The 23,365-nt window shown below is 39.9% G+C and overlaps 2 protein-coding genes across 4 annotated transcripts in view; one reads left to right on the forward strand and one right to left on the reverse strand.

The window, feature by feature from the left end:
* Positions 1 to 21,917, forward strand: part of slc43a1.L (solute carrier family 43 member 1 L homeolog) — a gene marked incomplete at its 5' end in the record, with an annotated part of 502,690 nt that extends 480,773 nt beyond the window's left edge. Inside the window, 2 exon segments of the mRNA NM_001094328.2 lie at positions 16,367 to 16,490; positions 21,444 to 21,917. Of these exon segments, the coding sequence (NP_001087797.1) occupies positions 16,367 to 16,490; positions 21,444 to 21,623 (304 nt within the window). The 3' untranslated portion in view covers positions 21,624 to 21,917.
* LOC121395452 lies at positions 1,828 to 9,821 on the reverse strand. Of its 3 annotated transcripts, none has more exons than XM_041569008.1 (2): positions 9,570 to 9,821; positions 1,828 to 3,384 (listed from the first exon to the last, which is right to left on the reverse strand). In XM_041569008.1, exon 2 carries the CDS (start codon positions 3,260 to 3,262, stop codon positions 2,345 to 2,347), a length of 918 nt encoding a protein of 305 aa, XP_041424942.1. In that variant the 5' UTR covers positions 3,263 to 3,384; positions 9,570 to 9,821; the 3' UTR covers positions 1,828 to 2,344. The 3 variants fall into 3 exon arrangements, with proteins under 3 accessions (XP_041424942.1, XP_041424941.1, XP_041424940.1); XM_041569007.1 differs by lacking the exon at positions 9,570 to 9,821 and adding an exon at positions 3,941 to 9,557; XM_041569006.1 differs by lacking the exon at positions 9,570 to 9,821 and adding an exon at positions 3,941 to 9,555.
* Positions 21,918 to 23,365: the final 1,448 nt, after the last annotated feature.

Below are 23,365 nucleotides of genomic sequence, written 5' to 3' on the forward strand. Positions count from 1 at the left end.
ACAAAAATAACCTTATACATGCATTGTGGCCCAGATGCACCACGGGCAGAACTACAGCTTAAATATATTTTTCACATGGACTGGCTGGAGTCCAAGACAAATAAAGAACAATACACAGAAATTTTTTTCTTAACCTGGATGAGTTATATATCCTCACTCCCTACAAACACCAGACACCTTACTATATATGCTTTCAGACACACAACGTGGTATTACACAGAATTATTATCCAATAACACCATTGTACAAGAAACAGATCAATATATCCAAACCCTCCACTGACCTCAGGATCAGAATCCACGCTCACCCTCCAGGAGTCATCAGATTAACCGGTGTTATATACAAATTGATATATTGAAGTCACATGACCAAGGGCAGCTGGGAAATTGACAATATGTCTAGCCCCATGTCAGATTTCAAAATTAAATATAAAAAAATCTGTTTGCTCTTTTGAGAAATGGATTTTGTTGTTATATTTGTACCTCTATGACCTCGTACGTAAAGCAAAACCACGAAATAGTGCAAGTTCAAATACAATGAGGTAGTTTATTGTGTCCAAAATACAAGACAATAGGTTTTGCCTGGGGAAGCAGTCGTGTGTCACCTGGGTGGTACCTGAATGCTTTCCAAGGATACTCCCATATAACATAAGTTTATATACCCATTTTGATGTCATAGATGGGGGTGATAACAAATAGGAGTATGCCAATACCATACATAGTCTGATTCCTCCTTGTACAATTAATGTCTAAATGATTTACTTAGTCTTACATGTTATCAAAGGAATGTGGTAACATACTGTGCCTAGCTCCAACGGTCCACAACCTCGCAATCAGCTATTGGCTAACCAAGGCCATTGTGGTATTTCCAGTAATTTGAGCAGCACTTCAGCAAAAAGGGGCCTCACCAGACAGGCTGGCGTTATGCTGACACTCTGGAATTTAAGTAACAGAGTGATGATCTTTTGTTTGTATGGCCTAGTATAAGCTATATGAGTGACCATTGTCCACAGTAGACCATTAGCCCTTATAGTCCATCCTGCCTTGGGCCCTATAGCGTTATGGCGTCATAGAGGGCGGGGGTGACAAATATCAACCCTCTGACACTAGCCATTCGTCCGTCATAGGAATTGGACCGTTCCAGATATATTTTTTAATTACATTACCTCTCTTGAAACGTTGAAAGACGTTTCATATTAGTAATTACAGGCACAGGGAGAGTGCTGAGAGGACCCCCAGGAACAAGGGAGGTCTATTATAAATGGGACAGTGGTGTATGCTGTTGTGAGTTACAGTTCAACTGTTGTGGCAGCACCAATACAGAAGTGCAGCTGAAAAGCTGAAATGAATGAAAACAAAGAAAACAGGAAGCTAGAGGCTAGAGGTATTTCCTGTTTTTGAGGAACTAACTTGGCTAGGAACCGCTGGAACCGCACAATGAAGCAAGAGCTGTGTGAATATAACATGTAGCCTAAGATTTAAGCAAATATATGATTATAGTGAACTTAGGTTTCAAAATAAAGCAAAATAAAGCATTACAGAGAGATAATAAAAGGAAATCATTGCATAGAGATAATGAGACATAGTAATAATCATCCTGAGTAAGATAATACTGATATTGTAAAATAATACTGATTACATTAAGGTAAAAATTCAAGTTAGATTCAAAAATACCATGAAATTAAGATAAAAATGGAAATAAAAATCAAAAATTTAAATTTAAAAATGTAAGATAAAAGTTAAAAATTTAAAAAATTTAAAAATGAAAATAAATGAAAAATACTAAAATAAAGCTAAAAATGCTAAGATCCCACTTTTTTATTTTTTATTTTTGGTCAAACCTCCCCTATAAGGCTGAGAAAAGTTATATCTTATAAATGTAAATCAAAGTAGAGCAGAAGCTGGGGAGGAGGTACAGCGGCTTATGGCACATATCATTACTTTAACAACAAGATACAGGCCAAGGGCCAAAGCTAAAATAACTAGGATGGGTTTAAAGAAACTTCCAAGGAAATCATTTAACCATCCACCAATATTACCTAACCATGTAAAGGGATTAAAACCATTTTTAGAAATATCCCTGGCTTGTTTTTGCAATTCGAAAACCTTGGCCATATGAGATTCAACCAGCGATTCAGAGTCATTAATGTAGGTACAACATTCTTCTCCTACTAAAACACAGACTCCACCTTGTTCTGCTAACAAATAATCTAGGGCCATTCTATTCTGAAGGGCTACTTTACGAATCTGAGCTAGTTCTATATTAATTGCAAGGACCGATATTACAGTGTTGTTAATCATGCGGTCAAGAAGGGAAGCATATTCATTAAGGCGAACCATCATTTCTATTCCCAACCTGTCCAGGCAGGGAAGAAAGCCCAAGCCTTATCTTTAACATTAAAGAGTTCCCTTTTCTGTATCTTAAGGTTTAAAACTGCGGATGAGTGTGTGTCAATAAGTGAGGTAGCAGATAATTCTGTTCTAGTTCTAACAGCTGGGACTACATTTCCTATAGTACATCTACCTTTGGCTCCCATGGGCAACCATGCATAGGCTTTCTTACCACAGATGTAATAAGTCCCTGAAGGAAGCACCATGGGGCGGTGAAAACCCTGATTTCTTATCTGAAGCGTTAAAAATTTTATGTTATAGTGAGCAGGACCATCTATATAATCTAAATCCCATTCTAAACTCTTATTGGCCCAAGAAAGGCAGGGCTCAATAGTAGAAGATACTTTTGTTTCATCAACACAATGTGCATATGTGGTGGCTGCTTCATAATGTGTGGGGACCTGAGTAATATTTAAATCGGTTGAGTTACATGTAGTTTCTCCTATAAGGATTTTAGGAATCCTTATTTGTTTACCATTAATGGTCACCCGTGTTTTCCTACTAAAAACAGTGAAACATACTGAAGGATGACGTACTATTCCTGCCAAAATAAGAGCTGGGGGTGCTTTCATTATTTCATCACCTTTACCAGAAATTTCCCTATATTTAGACAATTCTGGATCAAGAGTTGAAAAGTCCATCACATATCTGTCTTCAAAATCAGTCCATGTAAAGGGGACCCCAAGGATAGGGGTACCGAGGCTGTGAGTAGGAATATGTGAGCAAACCCAACAGTTAGTCTTATTTTCAATCATGGCAGCAGTACTGTGCAGTTTTAAAAGTTCATTGTCAGCCCATAATGCTGTTATGGGGGTGGAGAGGAAGTAGGAAACACAGAAGGACAAGGCAAGCAGTCTCGAAGATGAATCCATGTCCCGTGGTTTTCAAGTAATACGGCAGTGGGGGAGAGCTGTTGTATTTTAAAAGGACCGGAATATATAGGTTGGTCCCAACGGCTACGAGTAAAATTTCTCTTGTAGACTAGATCTCCGACCTGAAAAAGAAAAGAAGGAGTGACAACAACAGGTGCCTTGGAAATATTCACTTCAGACATTTGTTGTGCTAACTGGAGGCACCGTATGAGATTGTATGGGCTGTCAGCATTGGGAAGTGGACGTGTACTGATGGTGTGGATAAGAGACATACGTCTACCGGTAGTGATTTCGAATGGGGTAAGTCCACAACGCCTAATAGGATGGTTGCGGAGTATGAACAATGCAGCTGGGAGACATTCCAGCCACGAGCCATTTGTGGCAGCTGTCAATTTTCTGAGTTGTGTCTTTAAGAGACCATTAGCTCTTTCCACAATGCCATTGGAGGTTGGTTTGTACACAGGCACGTACCTCCACTTGATATCAGTACAATTTGCAAATGTCTCACAGAGTTGATTTTTGAAATGGCTTCCATTATCCGAAACAATAGATTTAGGAATCCCATGTCTGGGAAAGATTTCATTGTATAGATTATCAAATACAACCAGAGCTGTTTCCTTCCTACATGGAAAAGCTTCTAACCATTGAGAGTACGGGTCAATCATGACCAAAAGATACCTGTATCCTTTGCAAGGAGTTACCATGTCCGTGAAATCGATATGCCATTCTCTGAAGGGGCCAGCAGGCCTTGGAATCGCTCCAGGAGGAATCCTTGGAGTTTGATGACTGGTGTTGGTAAAACAAACATTACAAGTATTGACCACAGCTTTACAAATATCTTTTAAATCTGGGCACCAGTACATTTCCCTTATAGTATTGATCAAGTCATTTGTTGGCATATGTGACCCGTAGTGTAACTGGTGGGCCAATAGGTGGCACTCACCTATGGGTAATGCTGGTACACCTGAAGGGTGCATCCAAATATATGGAGGCTCGTTATTGTGATAGTAATGAGAGCATTCATTAGCCACCCATTTGTCTGTTTCTGCACTAGTGGAGCTTTCTTGCATTACTCTGATGGGTGCAAAAGGGTTAGAAGTGGAAAGATATTTCTTAGCTCGTGTTTGTACAAAAATGGTTAGTGGGTTTGTGGTTTGTTTTGCTAGTTCGTCAACTATCTGATTGCCGTATGCGACAATATCTGTGACATTATGTTGGTGTGCTTTTACCCATTCACAGGATGTTTTTAAACCTTTGTTGTGTCTTTCCTGTAGTACTTCCATTATAGCAAGAATCATGTCATGATGTTGTAGTGGAGTTCCTTTTCCTGTAACAAAACCTCTCTTGCGCCATTTAGATGCGTTTGTATGTATGGTGGTAGTGACGTAAGCTGAGTCTGTATACAGAACTCCGTTTTTGTCATTCATGAGCCGGAAACCTTCTAAGGCGGCGGCTATCTCTGCTAATTGGGCTGATGTATCTGGTGGTAATGCATATTGTCTTTTCTGTATAATTTCTTTGGTGTCAGGATCTATCTGACACACGGCAAAGCCCGTATGTGTTTCTGTCTGTGAACCGTCAGAGAAAATTACAACATGTGACGGTGGTAAATCTGTTACTGGGACAATACCCATAAAGGGACGTTCCTCTGGAATTTCCTCAGAGGTACAATCATGGTTCTCAGCTGAGAACAACAATAAATCTTTAAGATTATTGAAAGGATTAGTTGGAGGCATTCCTTTGAAAGAAATGTGACTTCGTAGGAGCACAGCCGTGCATTGTCCTACGCGTGCAGGCACAAAGTGTAATGTATTACTTTTGAGTAGTGCTGGCACATCATGTGAGGTGTATATGGTAACACTGGGAACAATCACATGTGTATAGAGTTTTTCTACAGATGCTGCACAAGCGCATATGTTACGTTCACAGGAAGTGAAAGCTTGTTCTATGGGTGTAAAAATTCCTGAAAAGTGTCCTATAATACATCCCTCTTGTTGGGTGGCTACTGCCGCCCAACAGATTGCGTTTGCAAAAACGTACATGTAGATAGGCTCACAGCTGTTCGGCAAATGGAGTTGTGGGGCCTGCAAAATATCAGACATTAGACATTCAAGAGCTGTAGAGTCAGATTGAGACAGAGAGACAGAAGCATAGCCAGGAGGATTGCCTTTGAGGTATTTTCTGAAAGGAAGTATGCGAGAACTATAAGCAGGAATCCATAAGCGACAGAAGTTAAACAGACCCAAAACACTGCGTAATTCTTTGACTGAGGTAGGTAAATGCATACGTTGGACATCAGTGAGCACCTGGGGACCCATGAGTTTGGCTCCCTTGCTGAGTGTCATGCCTAGAAAAGTAACTGAGGTTTGACAAAATTGCAGCTTTGAACGATTGACCTTATAACCACATGTATGCAAATGCAAAAGTAAGGCACGAGTGTAGTGTTGGCACAGTTCAGCAGTGTCTGCAGAAAGCAGAAGGTCGTCAACATACTGTATTAGAAAAACAGAAGTAGGTAAAAGGTCAGTGAAAGTTTGCAGATCAGTCGCGAGTACACGGCTGAAGATCGAGGGACTGTCGGCTCCGCCCATTACGAGGCGGGTCCACTGGTAACGGTTATTGTTGTAGGTGAATGCAAAAAGTGGTCTGGATTGTTGAGATAAAGGAATGCAATAAAATGCTTGGGATAAATCCAAAACTGAATTATATTCCTTTAAGGGGTTGTCTTGTAAGAGGGTGGCAGGGTTGGCAACAACGGGGAACTCTGCTGCGACTACTTCATTTAACTTCCGTAAGTCATGGACTATACGGTAGGAGCCATTTGGCTTCTGTACTGGGTACAAAGGAGTGTTATAAGGAGAGTCGCTTGGTTCAATTATGCCGTGTTGCAAAAGTAGGTTAATTTCATCTGCCACACCCTGAATGGACTGGGCTTTAAGTGGGTACTGTGGTACCTTGGGGCCATCACATCCTGGACGTAAATTGATTTGCACCTCTTCAACTGAAACGGCCTTACCAAAAGGTGACTCGGGTGTGGCCCAGACTGCTTTAGGTATATCTTCAAATGGATCAACTGAATCTGCAGGAGAAGGGACAGTAGTTGCAAACAATACAGTTGGACGTGAGACAGCAAAATCAAGAATGATGTTAGCTTTGGTTAACAGGTCTCTGCCTAGCAAATTGACAGGACATGCAGGTGCATAGACAAAAGCATGTAAACAGGTGATATTCCCAATTGTCACTGGAACTTCAGAGGTGAATTGGTTTAGCTGAGGCTTACCATCAAATCCTGTAGTGGAGACTGTTTGGGAAGAAAGGGTTAAACCAGCAGGAAGTACAGAGAGAACAGATACTGTAGCGCCTGAGTCAAGCAAAAAACATGTAGGCATTTCTGCTATAGAAACAGTGAGAAAAGGTTCTTCAGTGGACATGGGAACCCGTAAAAGCATAGACAGTCATTGAGATTGGTTCCTGGGTGGAGACCAATTAGGAAAAGATTGAACATTGGAATTGTTGCGAGATTGAAAGTTAGGAGAGTTATACTGATTGCCAAATCGTTTTGGACTACGGCATACACGGGCATAATGTCCTGGCTTGTGACAGTTGAAACAGACACCCTTGGGTGTGTTATTAGCATTGAAATCTCCAGATTTCCCTCTATTAGGGTTGTTAAATTGACCACCGGACTGAACATTTGCAAAAAAGGTAGGGAAATCTTTTAAAAATTCCCTGACTCAGTGGTGGGTGTTGGTTCTGGTGTTTGTTCTGCGGGCTTGCTTTCGGGCTTGATTTCTCCTTCTTGGAGTTCCTTAATTTGCAAGGACATGAGTTTATGCTGGGTGTTTTTGAAATCCTTCTCTGCTTTTTTACTGTCTTCCTCATAGATTTTATGGTAGTGAAGGATATGAGTATAAATCTCCTTCCATGATTTGGCATCTAAGCCGACTATAGCATCTAATTTTTTCGTAAGGCGGCTGGGAAACCTTTACGGAGGGCCTGATAAACAAGTGGCACTACATTTGGTTCGTAAGGATCCATTCCTGTTTCTTGTGCCCATTGATCTAAGAATTCTGAAATGTGTTTAGTTATGTCTGCACTTTCAGGGAGAGAAGTATTCATTAGTTTCCCGAAATCCTTGTGAGTGGGATAACAAACTCTGAGAGCTGCAAAAATTCTAGGTCTGTAAGGGTTAAATTCAGCTCGTCATGAGAATCTGAGGACAGAACAATATGAGGCAGTCCTGCCTCGTTCCATATGGACTGCGCTGAGCGTCCAAGAATTTGAGCTAGTAATGCTTTTAGATCGCCTAAGCATAGAGACATGCCGGCAGTTAGTCTTTCAAATTTAGATATCCAGGGGTCTGCCCCCCTTAACAGAGGCGGCAGAGCCCTGATTATCCCTTCCACATCGGCAAAGTTCCAAGGGACATATTTAAGTCCTTTGGTAGTATGCATAAGAGGATACATCTGTTTGGGTGAGGGTGAGACAATGTTAGCAAGTGCGCTCAGATTTTCATATTTCTCCCAAATGCTAAGACCATTAATCATGTATTGTCTATCCCAATTTGGATCTCCCATGCCTCCTCAGATACAGAGGCGTGCTGTATTCAAGTTACGGGTGTCCAGAGCTCCCTCTCTAGGAAATGGGGTAACGTTAGGTTTTAAAGATTCTGACCAGCCGGCCAGATTGTCAACCCATGGATCTACAAAAGTGCTATCCCCCCCTTCTCCTCGGATTACTACATCCTTTGGGGAGAATGAATTTTGTTTTGGAGTGGTGTTTTTTGGTCTTGTAACAATAGTTGCCAAGACTCTAGTTGTCGGGGCTTCCGCATCTTCTAATATGGGCATTTCAACCTCTTCCTCTTCAAAAGACATGCTAGCGAGAGGTGTAGGTGCCCTGACTTCAGGGCGATTTCCCGTAGGAGTCTGAAAACCCTGACGAGGAGGTGCTGTGTTAACGGGGGTTAGGTGTGCAGCATCCTCAATAGGACGAAAGGGGTTGGTTTTGCTAAGCTTAAGATGCCCTGAGACGTCTGCCCAGTATGAGTCCTCATTACTGGCATGTGGCACTGTCTGCAAGTTTGTTGGTGGGGGAAGTGCCGGGGCAGTATAGCCCTGTGCTACCCTAGGATTGCCAATAGGCGTGTTTAGGGCAGTCTGTAATTGCTCCTGTGCGTCCATGTTAAGGACGGGATATAATTTGGCTGAACTCGGAGCAGTGTCTATGTTGGCTTGTTCAGCTGGGGCATATGCAGGTGGTTTTTCTGGGTATTGCTGAGCATATGCTTGCCAGACATCATGGCATGCGGTATGTGCTATTAATTCTTTGCCCTTACATTTAACATTGATCTGTTTTAACAGGCTAGCTAGATCTGTAGGGAGAATGCTGCAGTTTTCTGGCCAGGAAAACATGGCATCCTTACTTGTACCCCACTTAACCCATGCTTTGTGACATGTTACAAGAGCCTTACGACATAAGGGGTTTTGGGCACACACCTTAGCCAGAAGTTCTGGGGGAGGTTTAGGTTTAAGCATATTAAACATATCGCCTCCAATAGTAAATAAGAAGAACCAAATTTAACAAGGCGAAGAAAATAAGATTGCTTCAAACGCTAGGTTGTATTTGGAAGAATTACTATCTTCTTCTGTTGAAGGTATAAGAAATCTCCCTAACAAAGAAAGTGGGAGAGTGTCTGTAGTGTTTTTACAGTGTGGGACTTACAAACTGAGTGTAAGGGGAGAAAATAGATTTGAAGCTGCAGATGTTTGACACCTAGATGCTTCTAGGGCTCTCTTTTGACATATGCAGATTCAAACAGACAGGAAAGTGATTCACACACCAAACACTAAAGAATTTCCTTCAGAAAACCTAGTTTTCCGTTTTCTGGCCTGTTAGGTCGCCCTATAAACAGGAACTGCAGAAAAACTCCTAAACAGCAAGCAGACTCTGAGATAGAGTCACGGATTCCCTTATGGACACTATCACACAATTTACAGTTAAGCTAAAGTTATTCACGCACTCGGTTGATTCCGGAGGTTGTGGGTTCCAGTTTCAACCACAATCATTCAATCACAACAGTCAGGGATCCTTTGTCATTCATACATCAACATGCATGTGTAATTGCTATGACAGAATTTTTTTTCTAACTGCTCATGATAAGGAACTAGGTACGTACAAATTACAAAAACAGTAAGGAAAAAAGCGTATTCCTATCATGAACGGCAGAATATCAGAACTGGTTAGTACAACACTTAACACAATAATAAACAGTAAAAATAGACTAGAAAATTACATTGATGCTCACCTTATATCAGAGCCTTCCGCGCGGGTATCATTCATCCATGAGTAAAGCTTCACGGGTAGTCTCCTGTCACCTGTAGAAGCAGGAGCTCTCTTCTCAACTTGCCTGAAGATCCGACTGAAAAACTTGGGCGTCCAGCGTCCAGGAATATCACGTCGGCGGGTCACCAAATGTTGTTATATTTGTACCTCTATGACCTCGTACGTAAAGCAAAACCACGAAATAGTGCAAGTTCAAATACAATGAGGTAGTTTATTGTGTCCAAAATACAAGACAATAGGTTTTGCCTGGGGAAGCAGTCGTGTGTCACCTGGGTGGTACCTGAATGCTTTCCAAGGATACTCCCATATAACATAAGTTTATATACCCATTTTGATGTCATAGATGGGGGTGATAACAAATGGGAGTATGCCAATACCATACATAGTCTGATTCCTCCTTGTACAATTAATGTCTAAATGATTTACTTAGTCTTACATGTTATCAAAGGAATGTGGTAACATACTGTGCCTAGCTCCAACGGTCCACAACCTCGCAATCAGCTATTGGCTAACCAAGGCCATTGTGGTATTTCCAGTAATTTGAGCAGCACTTCAGCAAAAAGGGGCCTCACCAGACAGGCTGGCGTTATGCTGACACTCTGGAATTTAAGTAACAGAGTGATGATCTTTTGTTTGTATGGCCTAGTATAAGCTATATGAGTGACCATTGTCCACAGTAGACCATTAGCCCTTATAGTCCATCCTGCCTTGGGCCCTATAGCGTTATGGCGTCATAGAGGGCGGGGGTGACAAATATCAACCCTCTGACACTAGCCATTCGTCCGTCATAGGAATTGGACCGTTCCAGATATATTTTTTAATTACAATTTCAGTGCAGAATTCTGCTGGAGTAGCACTATTAACTGATGCGTTTTGAAAAAAACATGTTTTCCGATGACAGGATCCCTTTAAAGTTTATAAGGCAGTGTTTCAGGAGAGGGGGCTAGGACAAACATGTCACAGAGGTTTTAATTTTAAAGCTTTCCTTCTCCTTTAAGGGACTGGTTAACGCTTTCCGTCTGACCATTGGTTTGAGGGTGATAGGCAGTGGAAAATGGATCCCAACCATAGAGAAAAAGGCTCGCCAGAACTTAGAAACTAATTGTACTCCCCTATAGTATATTATATATATTAATAATATTATACCGCAACCCTCTTACCAGGGTTCTGGTTCTTTTGAGCTAGCAGACAATGAATCCACACCAATAAGTGTATATTAAAGTGATATATTGTAAAATAAATCAATTGATTGTTATACATAAATGATTACACTTAGACCAAACAATAATAACAATATTTACATTTACACATTACACAAGTCTACATTATTGTTACTAAAAAGGCAGGGGAATAGAGTTCAGCTTCATCTCTGCCTTCCCCTCTGGTCTGCATTCCTCACATGTTGTCTTGTCCCAGGCTTTTCCGGCTTCTCCAGCTCCCCAGCTGCCTCCTTCTTCCTCCCAGCTGCCCAGCTCCTTTTCCTCTGTCCAGTGTTCTTTTATTCTAGGTTCTCACCTGCCCCCACAGAAACCCTCCCAACTTCCAAGATGCTGTGATAAACCCCCAACTTGCCTACTTCCTGTTGAGCAAGTTTTCTCGCATACAGTAAATTGATTTATGGTCCCCACAGCAGACATAGGATTTAGTAGTCTCAGGAAACCCTTTGTTATGATAATCGGGGCTTCATGTAAGTTCCCTGAAAAACTGCTTTCCTATTAAATACCAAAATCAAGACAGCAATTTCTTACACCTGTCAGACACAATATTGACTGGAAAACCATGCAATTTGACAATGTTAGAAATAAACAATTCAGCCAAAGTTTTAGCAGAAGGAAGGTGTGGAAGAGGTATGTGATCCATTATCTGGAAACCTGTTATCCAGAAAGATCCAAATTACAGGAAGGCCGTCTCTCATAGACTCCATTATGGGCTGCATGTTTGAACCACCACTTGGCAAAGACAATGACTACCAAGTCCCTGCTTTTTTTTTAGTGTTGATTTCCTATATTTCTATTTGATGACATAAATTACATCTGTGAAGAAACAATTAAGATATCCTTGAATTTCTATGGTAGTACTGTTTTCAAGGATCATTTATTGTTTCTCTACTGTGGCAATTAGAGTCCAGCAGGGAAACACCCCATTCTTGATGGGACACAAAACCCCCACTGGGACCATCACCACTGAAGCAGGGAAGCAAAATAAATATGACCCTGTGGACTACACCACAATGTATATAGTTCTTTTTGCAAAAATTATTTAATGCTGCCTACATGTTAAATACTTCCAGGTCCGTCAATATCATAAACGAAGAAGCACAAGATAAGCATGTTTACTAACAGTCTTTTCTATCCCATATAGCATGAACTCTTGGCCTAATACTGTTCCTTAGCTTAACATAAATCCCTTTCTCTAGATTTGGCATTGACTCATCTTCTTAAAGAGGATGTTTTTACTTTCTTTAATGAAAAAGAAACCTATCTTCACTATACTTTAATTTAAAAATGTGTACTATTTTTATAAGAAACCTGACTGTATGCAGTGAAATTCCCCCTTTGTTTTACTTGCTCTGACTGATGTGGATAGGAAACCTCAGACGGTCCCTAACTGCTCTGCAGGGAAATGATCATACTTTCAAACAGCATGAGGAGCCCCCCACTTCCACATTAGATTTCATGATAACACAGGACCCAGTGCAGTCTGCACATTCTGATTATTAATCAGTCAAGCTGTACTTACTGCTTACTAACAGACTGCTAACTGGAAAAAAGCAACTAAAAAGCAAATCAACTGAAAGGATAAGTATTTATTATTAAATACTATTTATTATTAACTGTTATTATATATTTATATTTAAATACTGTGGTTTAATTTGTATATGCTTTTTTCTGTCTTGGATGCTAGATAGCAAAGTTTTGTGTGCTTACAGCAAGTTTGTCACAACCTGCTTTACTTTGCAGTTAGTTTTCCTTTAGTTTGAGGTGGGTGGGAATTGATTAGTGCAGCTGAACAGACTGTATAAATAGAACCCCTGGGACTCAAGTGAGTCTACTTACTAACAGGCTGCTGACTGGAAAAAGCAACTAAAAGCAAACAAATCAACTGAAAGGGATAAGTATTTGTTAGTAACTGTTATTTTATAGTAAGGTTGTATATTTAAATACTGTGATTTAATTTTTATAGGTTTTTTTCTGACTTGGGTGCTAAATGGCAACGTTTGGTGTGCTTACAGCAAGTTTGTCACAATCTGCTTTACTTTACAGTTAGTTATCCTTTAGTTTGAGGTGGGTAAGGATAGATCAGTGCACCTGAACAGACTGTATAATAGAACCCCTGGGACTCCAGTGAGTCTGCTTACTAATAGGCTGCTGACTGGAAAAAGCAACTAAAAGCAAACAAATCAACTGAAAAGGATCAGTTTTTGATAACTGTTATTTTAGAGCAAGGTTGTATATTTAAATACTGTGGTTTCATTTTTTATAGTTTTTTTTTCTGTCTTGGCTGCTAAATAGCAAAGTTTGGTGTGCTTACAGCAAATTTGTCACAACCTGCTTTATTTTGCAGTTAGTTTTCCCTCAGTTTGAGGCGGGTGGGGATTAGGATCTTCCTGTATATTTTGATTTTTCCCTATTAATAACATTGGGGTCAAGCATCGTTTTTAAAGTAAAGTACTGGCCAGGTGTCAACCCTAGTGGGGATTGATTATTGCACCTGAACACACTGCATAAATAGAACCCCTCTAGTGTTTAGCAACTCCTGAGGTTTGCTCTTTAAGTGGGAGCTCTGTGAGTGGAGTTACAACCACAGAAGTTTTAAACTAAAGGAGGTTCAAACTAGGTCAAAAATTTGTTCTAAACCCTAATTTTCTTTTATTCCTGTTTTGATCTGTAACTGGGATAATGAGTGCTAGCAACATTGAAGGTCTGACCCAGTGCACAGTCTGGCATATGTACGCAGATTTGGAACAAGAGATCCAAACTGCTTACCTCTGAGGTGGTTGTGAGCAAAACACAACCACCACAGAGGCTCGAGTTAGAGCACTAGAGCAACAAATTGCAACACTGCAGTGGATTGACAATCTTGAAAGGAGTCTCTCGCTCACTGAGCGCTGGGTCACATAGTTTGGGGGGAGCAGAACAGCAGCAGGATGTTGAGGCACCTAGTTGAGTGACAGTTAGAAAACCTAAGGTGGCAAAAGGAAAATGGAGTCTGCTACAGGGTTTATACATCCCAACAGAATTGCCAGATTGTGAGAAGAAGATGGGAGTGTGAACTCTGGATTGGCAATTCTAGATGGGACTGTTCTCTCTAACAGCTGGGAGACCAGTTTCTTTAGTAGTGATGGGGAGGAGAGAAGAGTCAGGCCTAAACAGATTGTGGTTGTAGGGGATTTAATTAAGTAAATGGATAGCATAATCTGTCGTCCGTATGGCTACAATTGAACAGTTTGCTGTCTTCCTTGTGCCAGGGTTGGCATGTGGTTGATTGGGTAGACAAATTATTGGGTGGGGCTGGGCATGACCCAACTGTCTTAGTACATATTGGTACTAATGACAAAATAAATGGTAGATGGAAGACCTTAAAGAGTGAGTTCAAGGATCTAGGCTCGAAGATTAAGGGAAGGTCTTCCAATGTAATTTTTTCAGAACTTTTGACCATGCCACATGCAAGTTTAGGAAGACAGCGGGAGCTAAGGGAGCTAAATGTGTGGCTCAAGTCATGGTGTAGGAAGGAAGGGTTTGGGTTCCTAGAGCACTGGGCTGATTTTTCCTTTGGGTAAAACCTATACAGTCGTGATGGATTGCACCTCATTAACTCAAGATGAAAACTTAATTATGCCTCTTTATAAGTCCCTGGTAAGGCCTTACCTGGAGTATGCAGTGCTTTTTTTGGACTTCACTCCTTAAGAGGGATAAAAATGAGTTGTGAAAAGTGCAGAGATGTGCAACTAAATTGGTTAGATGGATGGAAGACCTAAATGATGAGGGTAGACTGTCAAAGTTGGAGTTGTTTTCACTGGAAAAAATGTATATTAGAGGACATTATAGACAAATAGCAGAGGACCTTTTTACCCATAAAGAGGATCTCTGCATCAGAGGCCACTCTGAAGCAACATAGCTGGTTCTTCACAGCGAAGACAGTGAGGTTGTGGAATGCACTGCCGGGTGATGTCATGATGGCTGATTCTGTTAATGCTTTTAAGAGTGGCTTGGATGATTTCATGGACAGACATAATATCAAAGGCTATTATGATACTAAACTCTATAGTTAGTATAGATATTGGTATACATGTGAATGTATGGAGGGGTGTGTGTATGGATGCTGGGTTTTTATTTGGAGGGGTTGAACTTGATGGAGTTTGTCTTTTTTCAACCTGATTTAATTATGTAACTATGTATCTGCTTCTGGCAGATATTATTTGACTTGTGCTGTTTTGATCATTTATGATGATCCCTAAGCTTAGCCTCCCAACTGAAGCCCAGAAATCACTGAGCATGTGCATGGTCTTGATCTTGCAAAAATGTTTAACAGTTACAAGATGGTGACCCCCAGTGGCATAAATCATTTGTTTAATTGGGCTTCTGGTGCAGTAAGTTCATGTTTATGTTTAGTATACAAAATACAGCATTTTTAGCATTATTCTATTTTATACTTAAAAGCAGGTAGTACTTAACTAAAAATACAACAAATACAAAGTACAGACTAGGAACACAAGCAAACAATTTAAGGTCCCCCTTCATACACACCTGCCTAAGCATACCTATGGACCTTACTGGGTTTTTTTGCTCCCATCTACTGGAATTAACTTAATATTGTTTTTGTGGTACTACTATTTCTACTTTTATCTTTGAAAGCATAACTTTACAGCTGATTTTCCAAGAGCATAAATTACTCTGCCTGTGTTCAAGTACCCAAAGACCCACAGTGCTAATGAATGTTGTTTAAACTCTTTCTTCTGCTGTGCTGATTTGCCCATTAAAACTGGAATTAACTTAAAATTGTTTTTGTGGTATTACTATTTCTACTTTAATCTTTGAAAGCATAACTTTACAGCTGATTTTCCAAGAGCATAAATTACTCTGCCTGTGTTCAAGTACCCAAAGACCCACAGTGCTAATGAATGTTGTTTAAACCCTTTCTTCTGCTGTGCTGATTGGCCCATTTCAACTGCTGTAGACGGTACCGTCAGAAAGGTTGTATTGGGTTCCACTGGATATTCCAGCTTCTTACTCATAGTAGCCCAGTTCAGCATCTCTCTCCCTGTCCTTATGACCACATAAACCATTTTTAGTCAGAGGGGTGGGGTGGTTGATTCCAGATCCAATCTGTATGTTAGGAGGGGAGTTTCACAGTTAATGGGTAGCTGGATGGCAGGTGCCAAAAAGTGGTTTCAATTGGGGAAGTTGGCTTGTTCCAGGCCAATTTGCCAGTTTGCATTACTATTTACATTGTGCTGGTACAGGTTATTCAATAAGTAATTGTTCATTTGAAAAAAGATTCATATTATGTTGTGCTATGTTAATGCTATCCCATGTGTTGGTGGTTTACACTAAAAATGTGACTTACCCTTTAAACAATGTCTGCATCTGGTGTGTGTATTGGGAATAGGTGCAGAGGGAGTGGGTGTGGAGTTGTCATAGGGAAAGGCAAGACCCAATGCTGTCTGTCATGTGCTACAAAGGGTATCATCTGAAACAAGGTACAGTATGCTCCAGTTTTGCCAGTATTGACAGAGAACTCTTGATTTGTATCTTTCAGGTTTCCTTCTAGTCATTTTGGAACTCTCACTGGGCTGCAATCTCTCTTGAGTGCAGTGTTTGCATTGTTGCAAGAGGCTCTGTATAGAGCAATGGTTGGACCCCTCCATGGAGATCCTTTCTGGGTAAGGTTGATGAAACATTTAACCCTTGTATTGCCCTTCCCATTTTTATGTGGAGTAGTACTTACCTGCTCAAAGCAGTCCTCAGATTTTTGCTGAGGTAACATAGTAACATAGTAACATAGTAAGTAAGGTTGAAAAAAGACACATGTCCATCGAGTTCAACCTTTTTTTTTTTTTTTTTATTAACTACCTATCTGCCAGTTGATCCAGAGGAAGGCAAAAAACCCATCTGAAGCCTCTCCAATTTGCCTTAGAGGGGGAAAAATTCCTTCCTGACTCCAAAATGGCAATCGGACTAGTCCCTGGATCAACTTGGACTATGAGCTATTTCCCATAACCCTGTATTCCTAGCTAAAAAGCTATCCAACCCCTTCTTAAAGCTATCTAATGTATCAGCCTGTACAACTGATTCAGGGAGAGAATTCCACATCTTCACAGCTTTCACTGTAAAAAACCCCTTCCGAATATTTAGGCGGAACCTCTTTTCTTCTAATCGGAATGGGTGACCTCGTGTCAGCTGGAAGGCCCTACTGGTAAATAAAGCATTAGAGAGATTATTATATGATCCCCTTATATATTTATACATAGTCATCATATCACCCCTTCGCCTCTTCTCCAGCGTAAACATCTCCAATTTGGCCAGTCTTTCCTCATAGCTAAGATTTTCAATACCTTTTACCAGCTTAGTTGCCCTTCTCTGTACCCTCTCTAGGTATAGGAAATTCTCAGTTATTTCAGCATAGTGGTTACACTTTAGGGTATTGTGTCCTCATAATTTTGGCCTCCTGAAGAAATGAATGTATAGATCATTAAATCTTAAGCAGTACTAATATATATTTTGGGTACATGAAAAAAGATGTATGTGAATTATATATGACTGCACGACAGGTTCTAATGGGCAGGTTAGAGTACTGTCTGAATTCTTTGGAGTCAACTGAACAGTTCAAAATCCAAAAAAAGCTATAGAAGCCTTGTCACTTCATTGTAGTTTGTCTTCTTCTATGTAATTGCCTGTAAAACTGCAGTGTTAGGGTTTATTACAGCATCCAGCATGTACTGGGTTGCCTCAATTACTATCACAAGTTTACTGCTGGATTTCAGTTATTGTTTGTCACTTTGCCCCCCCCCCCCCGTAGCAACTGACTGCAAAACAGTAGGGACCCATACAGATTAATTCCTTCCACTTCCTCATTTCCCTAGTTGCTGGGCAGATTCCACTGTAGCTAAAGGTAATCAGTATAGTTATATTATTGGCCAGGAGGCGCAGTGACCACGTCCTGTCACACTCTGGTATTGTGAGAAAGAAGGGGTGGATCTTCCTCTTTGGCTGCTGGATTCTGATCCAGCTGGGTGTGCCCAGGGGAGCTTGTGTACAGCAAGGCCCAGAAAGCCATGTGCCTAGAGGGACAGAGTCCTCTAGTGTCTAAGTTGGGGAGCAGGGACCCCATGAATGAGGCTAGTAAGTGGCAGGGATATATCTGTAATAGACTCTCTAGAAGAGTGAGATAGAGAGTACAGATATAAAGAGCAGCTTGGCTCCAACTAGGAGGGATAGCAAGGAGATAGCTCTCCTCTCAGGCAAGACTGGCCTGTAGTATAGGGACACAGTCTAATAGGGATTAGGTCTAGTGATTTCCCTGATCCCCTGTGTGAGGATCCAGGTCAATGTGCTGTCTCTGGAGGAAAGTCCCTGGCATCTACCTTGGAAGATCTGTGTGAGCAGGTGTGCCTGTATATTCTGCATCTACCTCTGTCAGCTCTGTGTGAGTGGGGAATGCCTATATACTGCCAATGCCTCTTTACCACTGTAAGGAAACCTGTGGATCATTTGTCTTGGACAAATAAAAGTTATTTTTTTACATTGCAAGAACCTCCTGGGGCCCATTTTTTCCTGTTTTGGGGAGTGTGTTTGCAATTTCTAGGTAGCTACATTCAAACCACACCAGCTTTGTATATGGAGACAAATTCCAAATGTCTCTTCTATGTACTGGTACTCTAAAGCAAATAAAATAAATTACATAGTTGTATATAATCACCCTGGATGTCTCAATATAATCCATTATTTAAATTCATACATTTTAAAGTGACTTGTGCAATTAATTGATACCCAACTAACTTATGCATCCTTAGGATCTAAAGTGCACAATATATAAAGTGACTTATGCAATTAATTGATTCTAATAAATTATGAAAATTAATTAAATCGCTGTGTTCGTAGATCAAGTACCCCAAGATTCCTCCTTCTGTAAAGAAATAAAAAAGTAAAAAAGAGTATAGAGGGTGGCGTTGCTCCCAAGAATCTAACTATATTGTTTTTCTAGTCCTAGGAGAACCACAAAGCAAAGCCCACAGTTCTTGGAAGGGAAAATAGATTAAGTAAAAGTATCTAGAAGAATTTTTAAAATTATTTCATTGCCGCAATCCCACCCCACCATCCGGTGGATCAAAATAAAGCCAATCTTTGTCCTGACACACGTTTCGATATCTGCTTTTTCAAAAGACAATTGCAAAAGACAATAAGACTGTGACTTGTCTAAATGAGCTTTTGCATACAACAAGCGACTCTGTTTGTGGCATGAGTGCAGAAAGAGCTTCTTTCTGATCACCCTGTCACAATCCTCTGCATATGCCACTCCTGTATTTTTCTTGGCCTGCCAGACCTGGGTTTTACAGCAACTGTGCCTGTGGCTTTCCATTTCCTGATTCCATTCCTCAATGGAAGCACAACTTGCAATTGGCTACCTTAAATACCTTTTCTCATGATTGGACACATCTGCCTATGAAGTTCAAGGCTTAACGAGCTAATCCAACCAATTTGGTGTTGCCAGTAATCAATATTGAGCAGTTACATGCATTCAAATTAGTAAAATTACAAGGGTACCCAAATTTTTGCACAGCCAGTTTTTCACATTTGATTTAATTTCTGAATACTCCATCAAATCTTTGTATGAAAGACATACCACATCCGTTATCTTTTTTGTTGAAATTGGAGTAAATCTAAGAGGGGTTACCAAACTTTTTCATATGACTGTGTATGTGTGTGTGTGTGTGTGTGTGTGTGTGTGTGTGCCTGTATGCAAGGTCAACCAATTATTTCCATTCTCTGCAAAAGATTCGCACTCACAGGTCTTATAATTATAAAAAATGCTTTATTTTAGCAAAAGACTAAAGTTTCTGCCCATCCCCGGGCCTTTCTCACTTTGAAAAAGGCCCGGGAGCGGGCCAAAATTATAGTCTTTTGCTAAAAAGGGTGGGAGCTGCAACATGGAGCTTGCAACTGCTCCTGTATAAATTATAACAAGGGAAATTGAGCTCACCACTAATTTGTAAAACCATTAAGAGGGGGTGCAATGAGGTTGCGACCACAAAATTCATATAGACAAATACAAAAGATTCTCTGCACTCAATCCATTATCAATATATTTAGGACACTGAGACATTTTGTGCCTTAAGCTATAATGTTCTATGTAAAAATGTTTTGTGTTTAAGCTTTTCCTTAAAGGAAACTCTAAACAGAAAATTATATAAAAATAAATCACATAAAACAGCCCATATTTGAAAGACTGTATCATCTAAATAAAGCATTTACATACAAATATACTTTTTGCCATTTCAGTAGGCTGCCCTGGCTCAAATGATTCACTGTGCTCTTAAATAGAAATCAAAAGCATACAACTATAATGTTGTTACATCAGCCAATGAATGGACAGAGTTGTCTTATACTCCTTCACTTCTTCCTATTACATTTAGCATCTGCATTATTTCATATGGTCTCTGAGGCAGTACACAGACCATCACAAAATAGTTGCTCAAGGTAAAAGATGTAAGAGTAATATTTGCTGATTTGTATATACTAATTTGGTAACATTCTTTAATGGGTCACTAATAAACTAATTAAATTATTCATTTTGAAGGTATAATTTTTACTTAAAGGGATCCTGTCATCGGAAAACATGTTTTTTTCAAAATGAATCAGTTAATAGTGCTACTCCAGCAGAATTCTGCACTGAAATCCATTTCTCAAAAGAGCAAACAGATTTTTTTATATTCAATTTTGAAATCTGACATGGGGCTAGACATTTTGTAAATTTCCCAGCTGCCCCTGGTCATGTGACTGCACTTTAGGAGAGAAATGCTGGCACCCCATATCTGGCAGGCTGCTGTTTTTCCTTCTCAATGTAACTGAATGTGTATCAGTGAGACATGGGTTTTTACAATTGAGTGTTGTTCTTAGATCTATCAGGCAGCTGTTATCTTGTGTTAGGGAGCTGCTATCTGGTTACCTTCCCATTGTTCTTTTGTTTGGCTGCTGGGGGGGAAGGGAGGGGGTGATCTCACTCCAACTTGCACTACAGCAGTAAAGAGTGACTGAAGTTTATCAGAGCACAAGTCATATGACTTGGGGCAGCTGGGAAATTGACAATATGTCTAGCCCCATGTCAGATTTCAAAATTGAATATAAAAAAAATCTGTTTGCTCTTTTGAGAAATGGGTTTCAGTGCAGAATTCTGCTGGTGCAGCACTATTAACTGATTCATTTTGAAATTTTTTTTTCCCCCCCTAACAGTATCCCTTTAATCTGTTATTGTCAGTACCCGAAGAGTTATACAAATGCAAGCTTTGTGATAATGTAAAAGATATGGTTATTCAATAAGCTGATACACTTTTTACAATTCTGAGCTTAATAAATGTTTGTTTTTTATTTATTTTCCGAAGAGTTGTAACTAAAGTTGACACAGAAAAAAATACTATCCTTCTATTTCTGTTTGTTGTCTCTTTATTTTCTATTATATTCTATTTTAAAATATTATTTTACAGGGTGCCCTGTTAAAATACTAACCAAGTAGCAACCTAGTTAAGGAAAAGGAGAGGATTTAACAGGGATTTATGTGGGTGATTGCTGTTACGCTATGACTGCAAGCATTTCTAATATTAAATAACTTTCTGTTTTAGGTAAACTTGGGTTTGCTACTTTTCTCATTCTCTGGATTTGTTCTTCCGGGATATTTATTTTTTTATCGTCATCGTCTGATAAAACTTCAGAGTGGATCAACTCTTGAGAAGGATCATGCAGCATTCCAGCTGCAAGATGAAAATGAACTGAATTGTGTGGCAGGAAGGGACACTGCATAATAATAATGCAGTTTACCAGAGACCTTGATAAAAAATAATATAAAGCAATATGCAGCAGCAATAGAGAATGTATAAATCTGTCTGAAACTATAAGGAAGAAACACATTTTATAACTATTTATAAAAACATTGGGTAACAAGCAACATGCTGATATTGTATAAATTATTTGATGATTCATCGCAAATAAATCTGATTCTAAATGATAAGGTGCATTCCAAAACTGTTGCTATCAGTGTCTAAGATCAGTAACCATCTCAATGAAGGTATAAAAATATAACATTAAAATCTTTACTGACACAATTTATGTTTGCTTTTTTTGTATCATTAAAGGGAAAATAACAAGGCTGAAATGGTCTCTAATTTATCCAAAAACGGTATGTGTGTGTATATACACAACAATATAACTTATATGAGAATTAAATGTGATTCACAAACCTGGCAATCTAATTAACTTTGAACACATGTAGAGGAGGCAATCTTGCAAACAGGCAAATAGAGTCAAGTAAAGACTTTTTTTTATGCTCACATAAGAAGCAGCCTTACAGTAACAACTAAAAATAAAACTGTTTGCTTTAGAAAGACAAATTATATATAGATATAGATATATATATATATATATATATATATATATATATACGCGTCCACAGAAAATTTTCCGTCGGGGGGCAAAAAGTAATGCTTCTATGAATATTTTGGTGGCAAAGACACAGATCTAGAAGGTAATAAATTGCACATGGTGCACTTATGGATCACCAATTTTTTTGATCGGATATAGTGAGGAAAAGGATACAGTGGTGTGAAAAACTATTTGCCCCCTTCCTGATTTCTTATTCTTTTGCATGTTTGTCACACTTAAATGTTTTTGCTCATCAAAAACCGTTAACTATCACTAGTGAGAGCCATTATCCACAAATGGCAAAAACATGGAACAGTGGTGAACCTTCCCAGGAGTGGCCGGCCGACCAAAATTACCCCAAGAGCGCAGAGACAACTCATCCGAGAGGCCACAAAAGACCCCAGGACAACATCTAAAGAACTGCAGGCCTCACTTGCCTCAATTAAGGTCAGTGTTCACGACTCCACCATAAGAAAAAGACTGGGCAAAAATGGCCTGCATGGCAGATTTCCAAGGCGCAAACCACTTTTAAGCAAAAAGAACATTAAGGCTCGTCTCAATTTTGCTAAAAAACATCTCAATGATTGCCAAGACTTTTGGGAAAATACCTTGTGGACCGACGAGATAAAAGTTGAACTTTTTGGAAGGTGCGCGTCCCGTTACATCTGGCATAAAAGTAACACAGCATTTCAGAAAAAGAACATCATACCAACAGTAAAATATGGTGGTGGTAGTGTGATGGTCTGGGTTGTTTTGCTGCTTCAGGACCTGGAAGACTTGCTGTGATAGATGGAACCATGAATTCTACTGTCTACCAAAAAATTCTGAAGGAGAATGTCCGGCCATCTGTTCGTCAACTCAAGCTGAAGCGATCTTGGGTGCTGCAGCAGGACAATGACCCAAAACACACCAGCAAATCCACCTCTGAATGGCTGAAGAAAAACAAAATGAAGACTTTGGAGTGGCCTAGTCAAAGTCCTGACCTGAATCCTATTGAGATGTTGTGGCATGACCTTAAAAAGGCGGTTCATGCTAGAAAACCCTCAAATAAAGCTGAATTACAACAATTCTGCAAAGATGAGTGGGCCAAAATTCCTCCAGAGCGCTGTAAAAGACTCGTTGCAAG

This window comes from Xenopus laevis, chromosome 7L, assembly GCF_017654675.1.
Source record: "Xenopus laevis strain J_2021 chromosome 7L, Xenopus_laevis_v10.1, whole genome shotgun sequence".
Lineage (NCBI taxonomy): Eukaryota > Metazoa > Chordata > Amphibia > Anura > Pipidae > Xenopus > Xenopus laevis.

What these genes read in the sequence shown, in the direction of transcription:
- LOC121395452 (XM_041569006.1), bottom strand. Translation starts at nt 6,711, where the DNA reads ATGCTTTTACGGGTTCCCATGTCCACTGAAGAACCTTTTCTCACTGTT.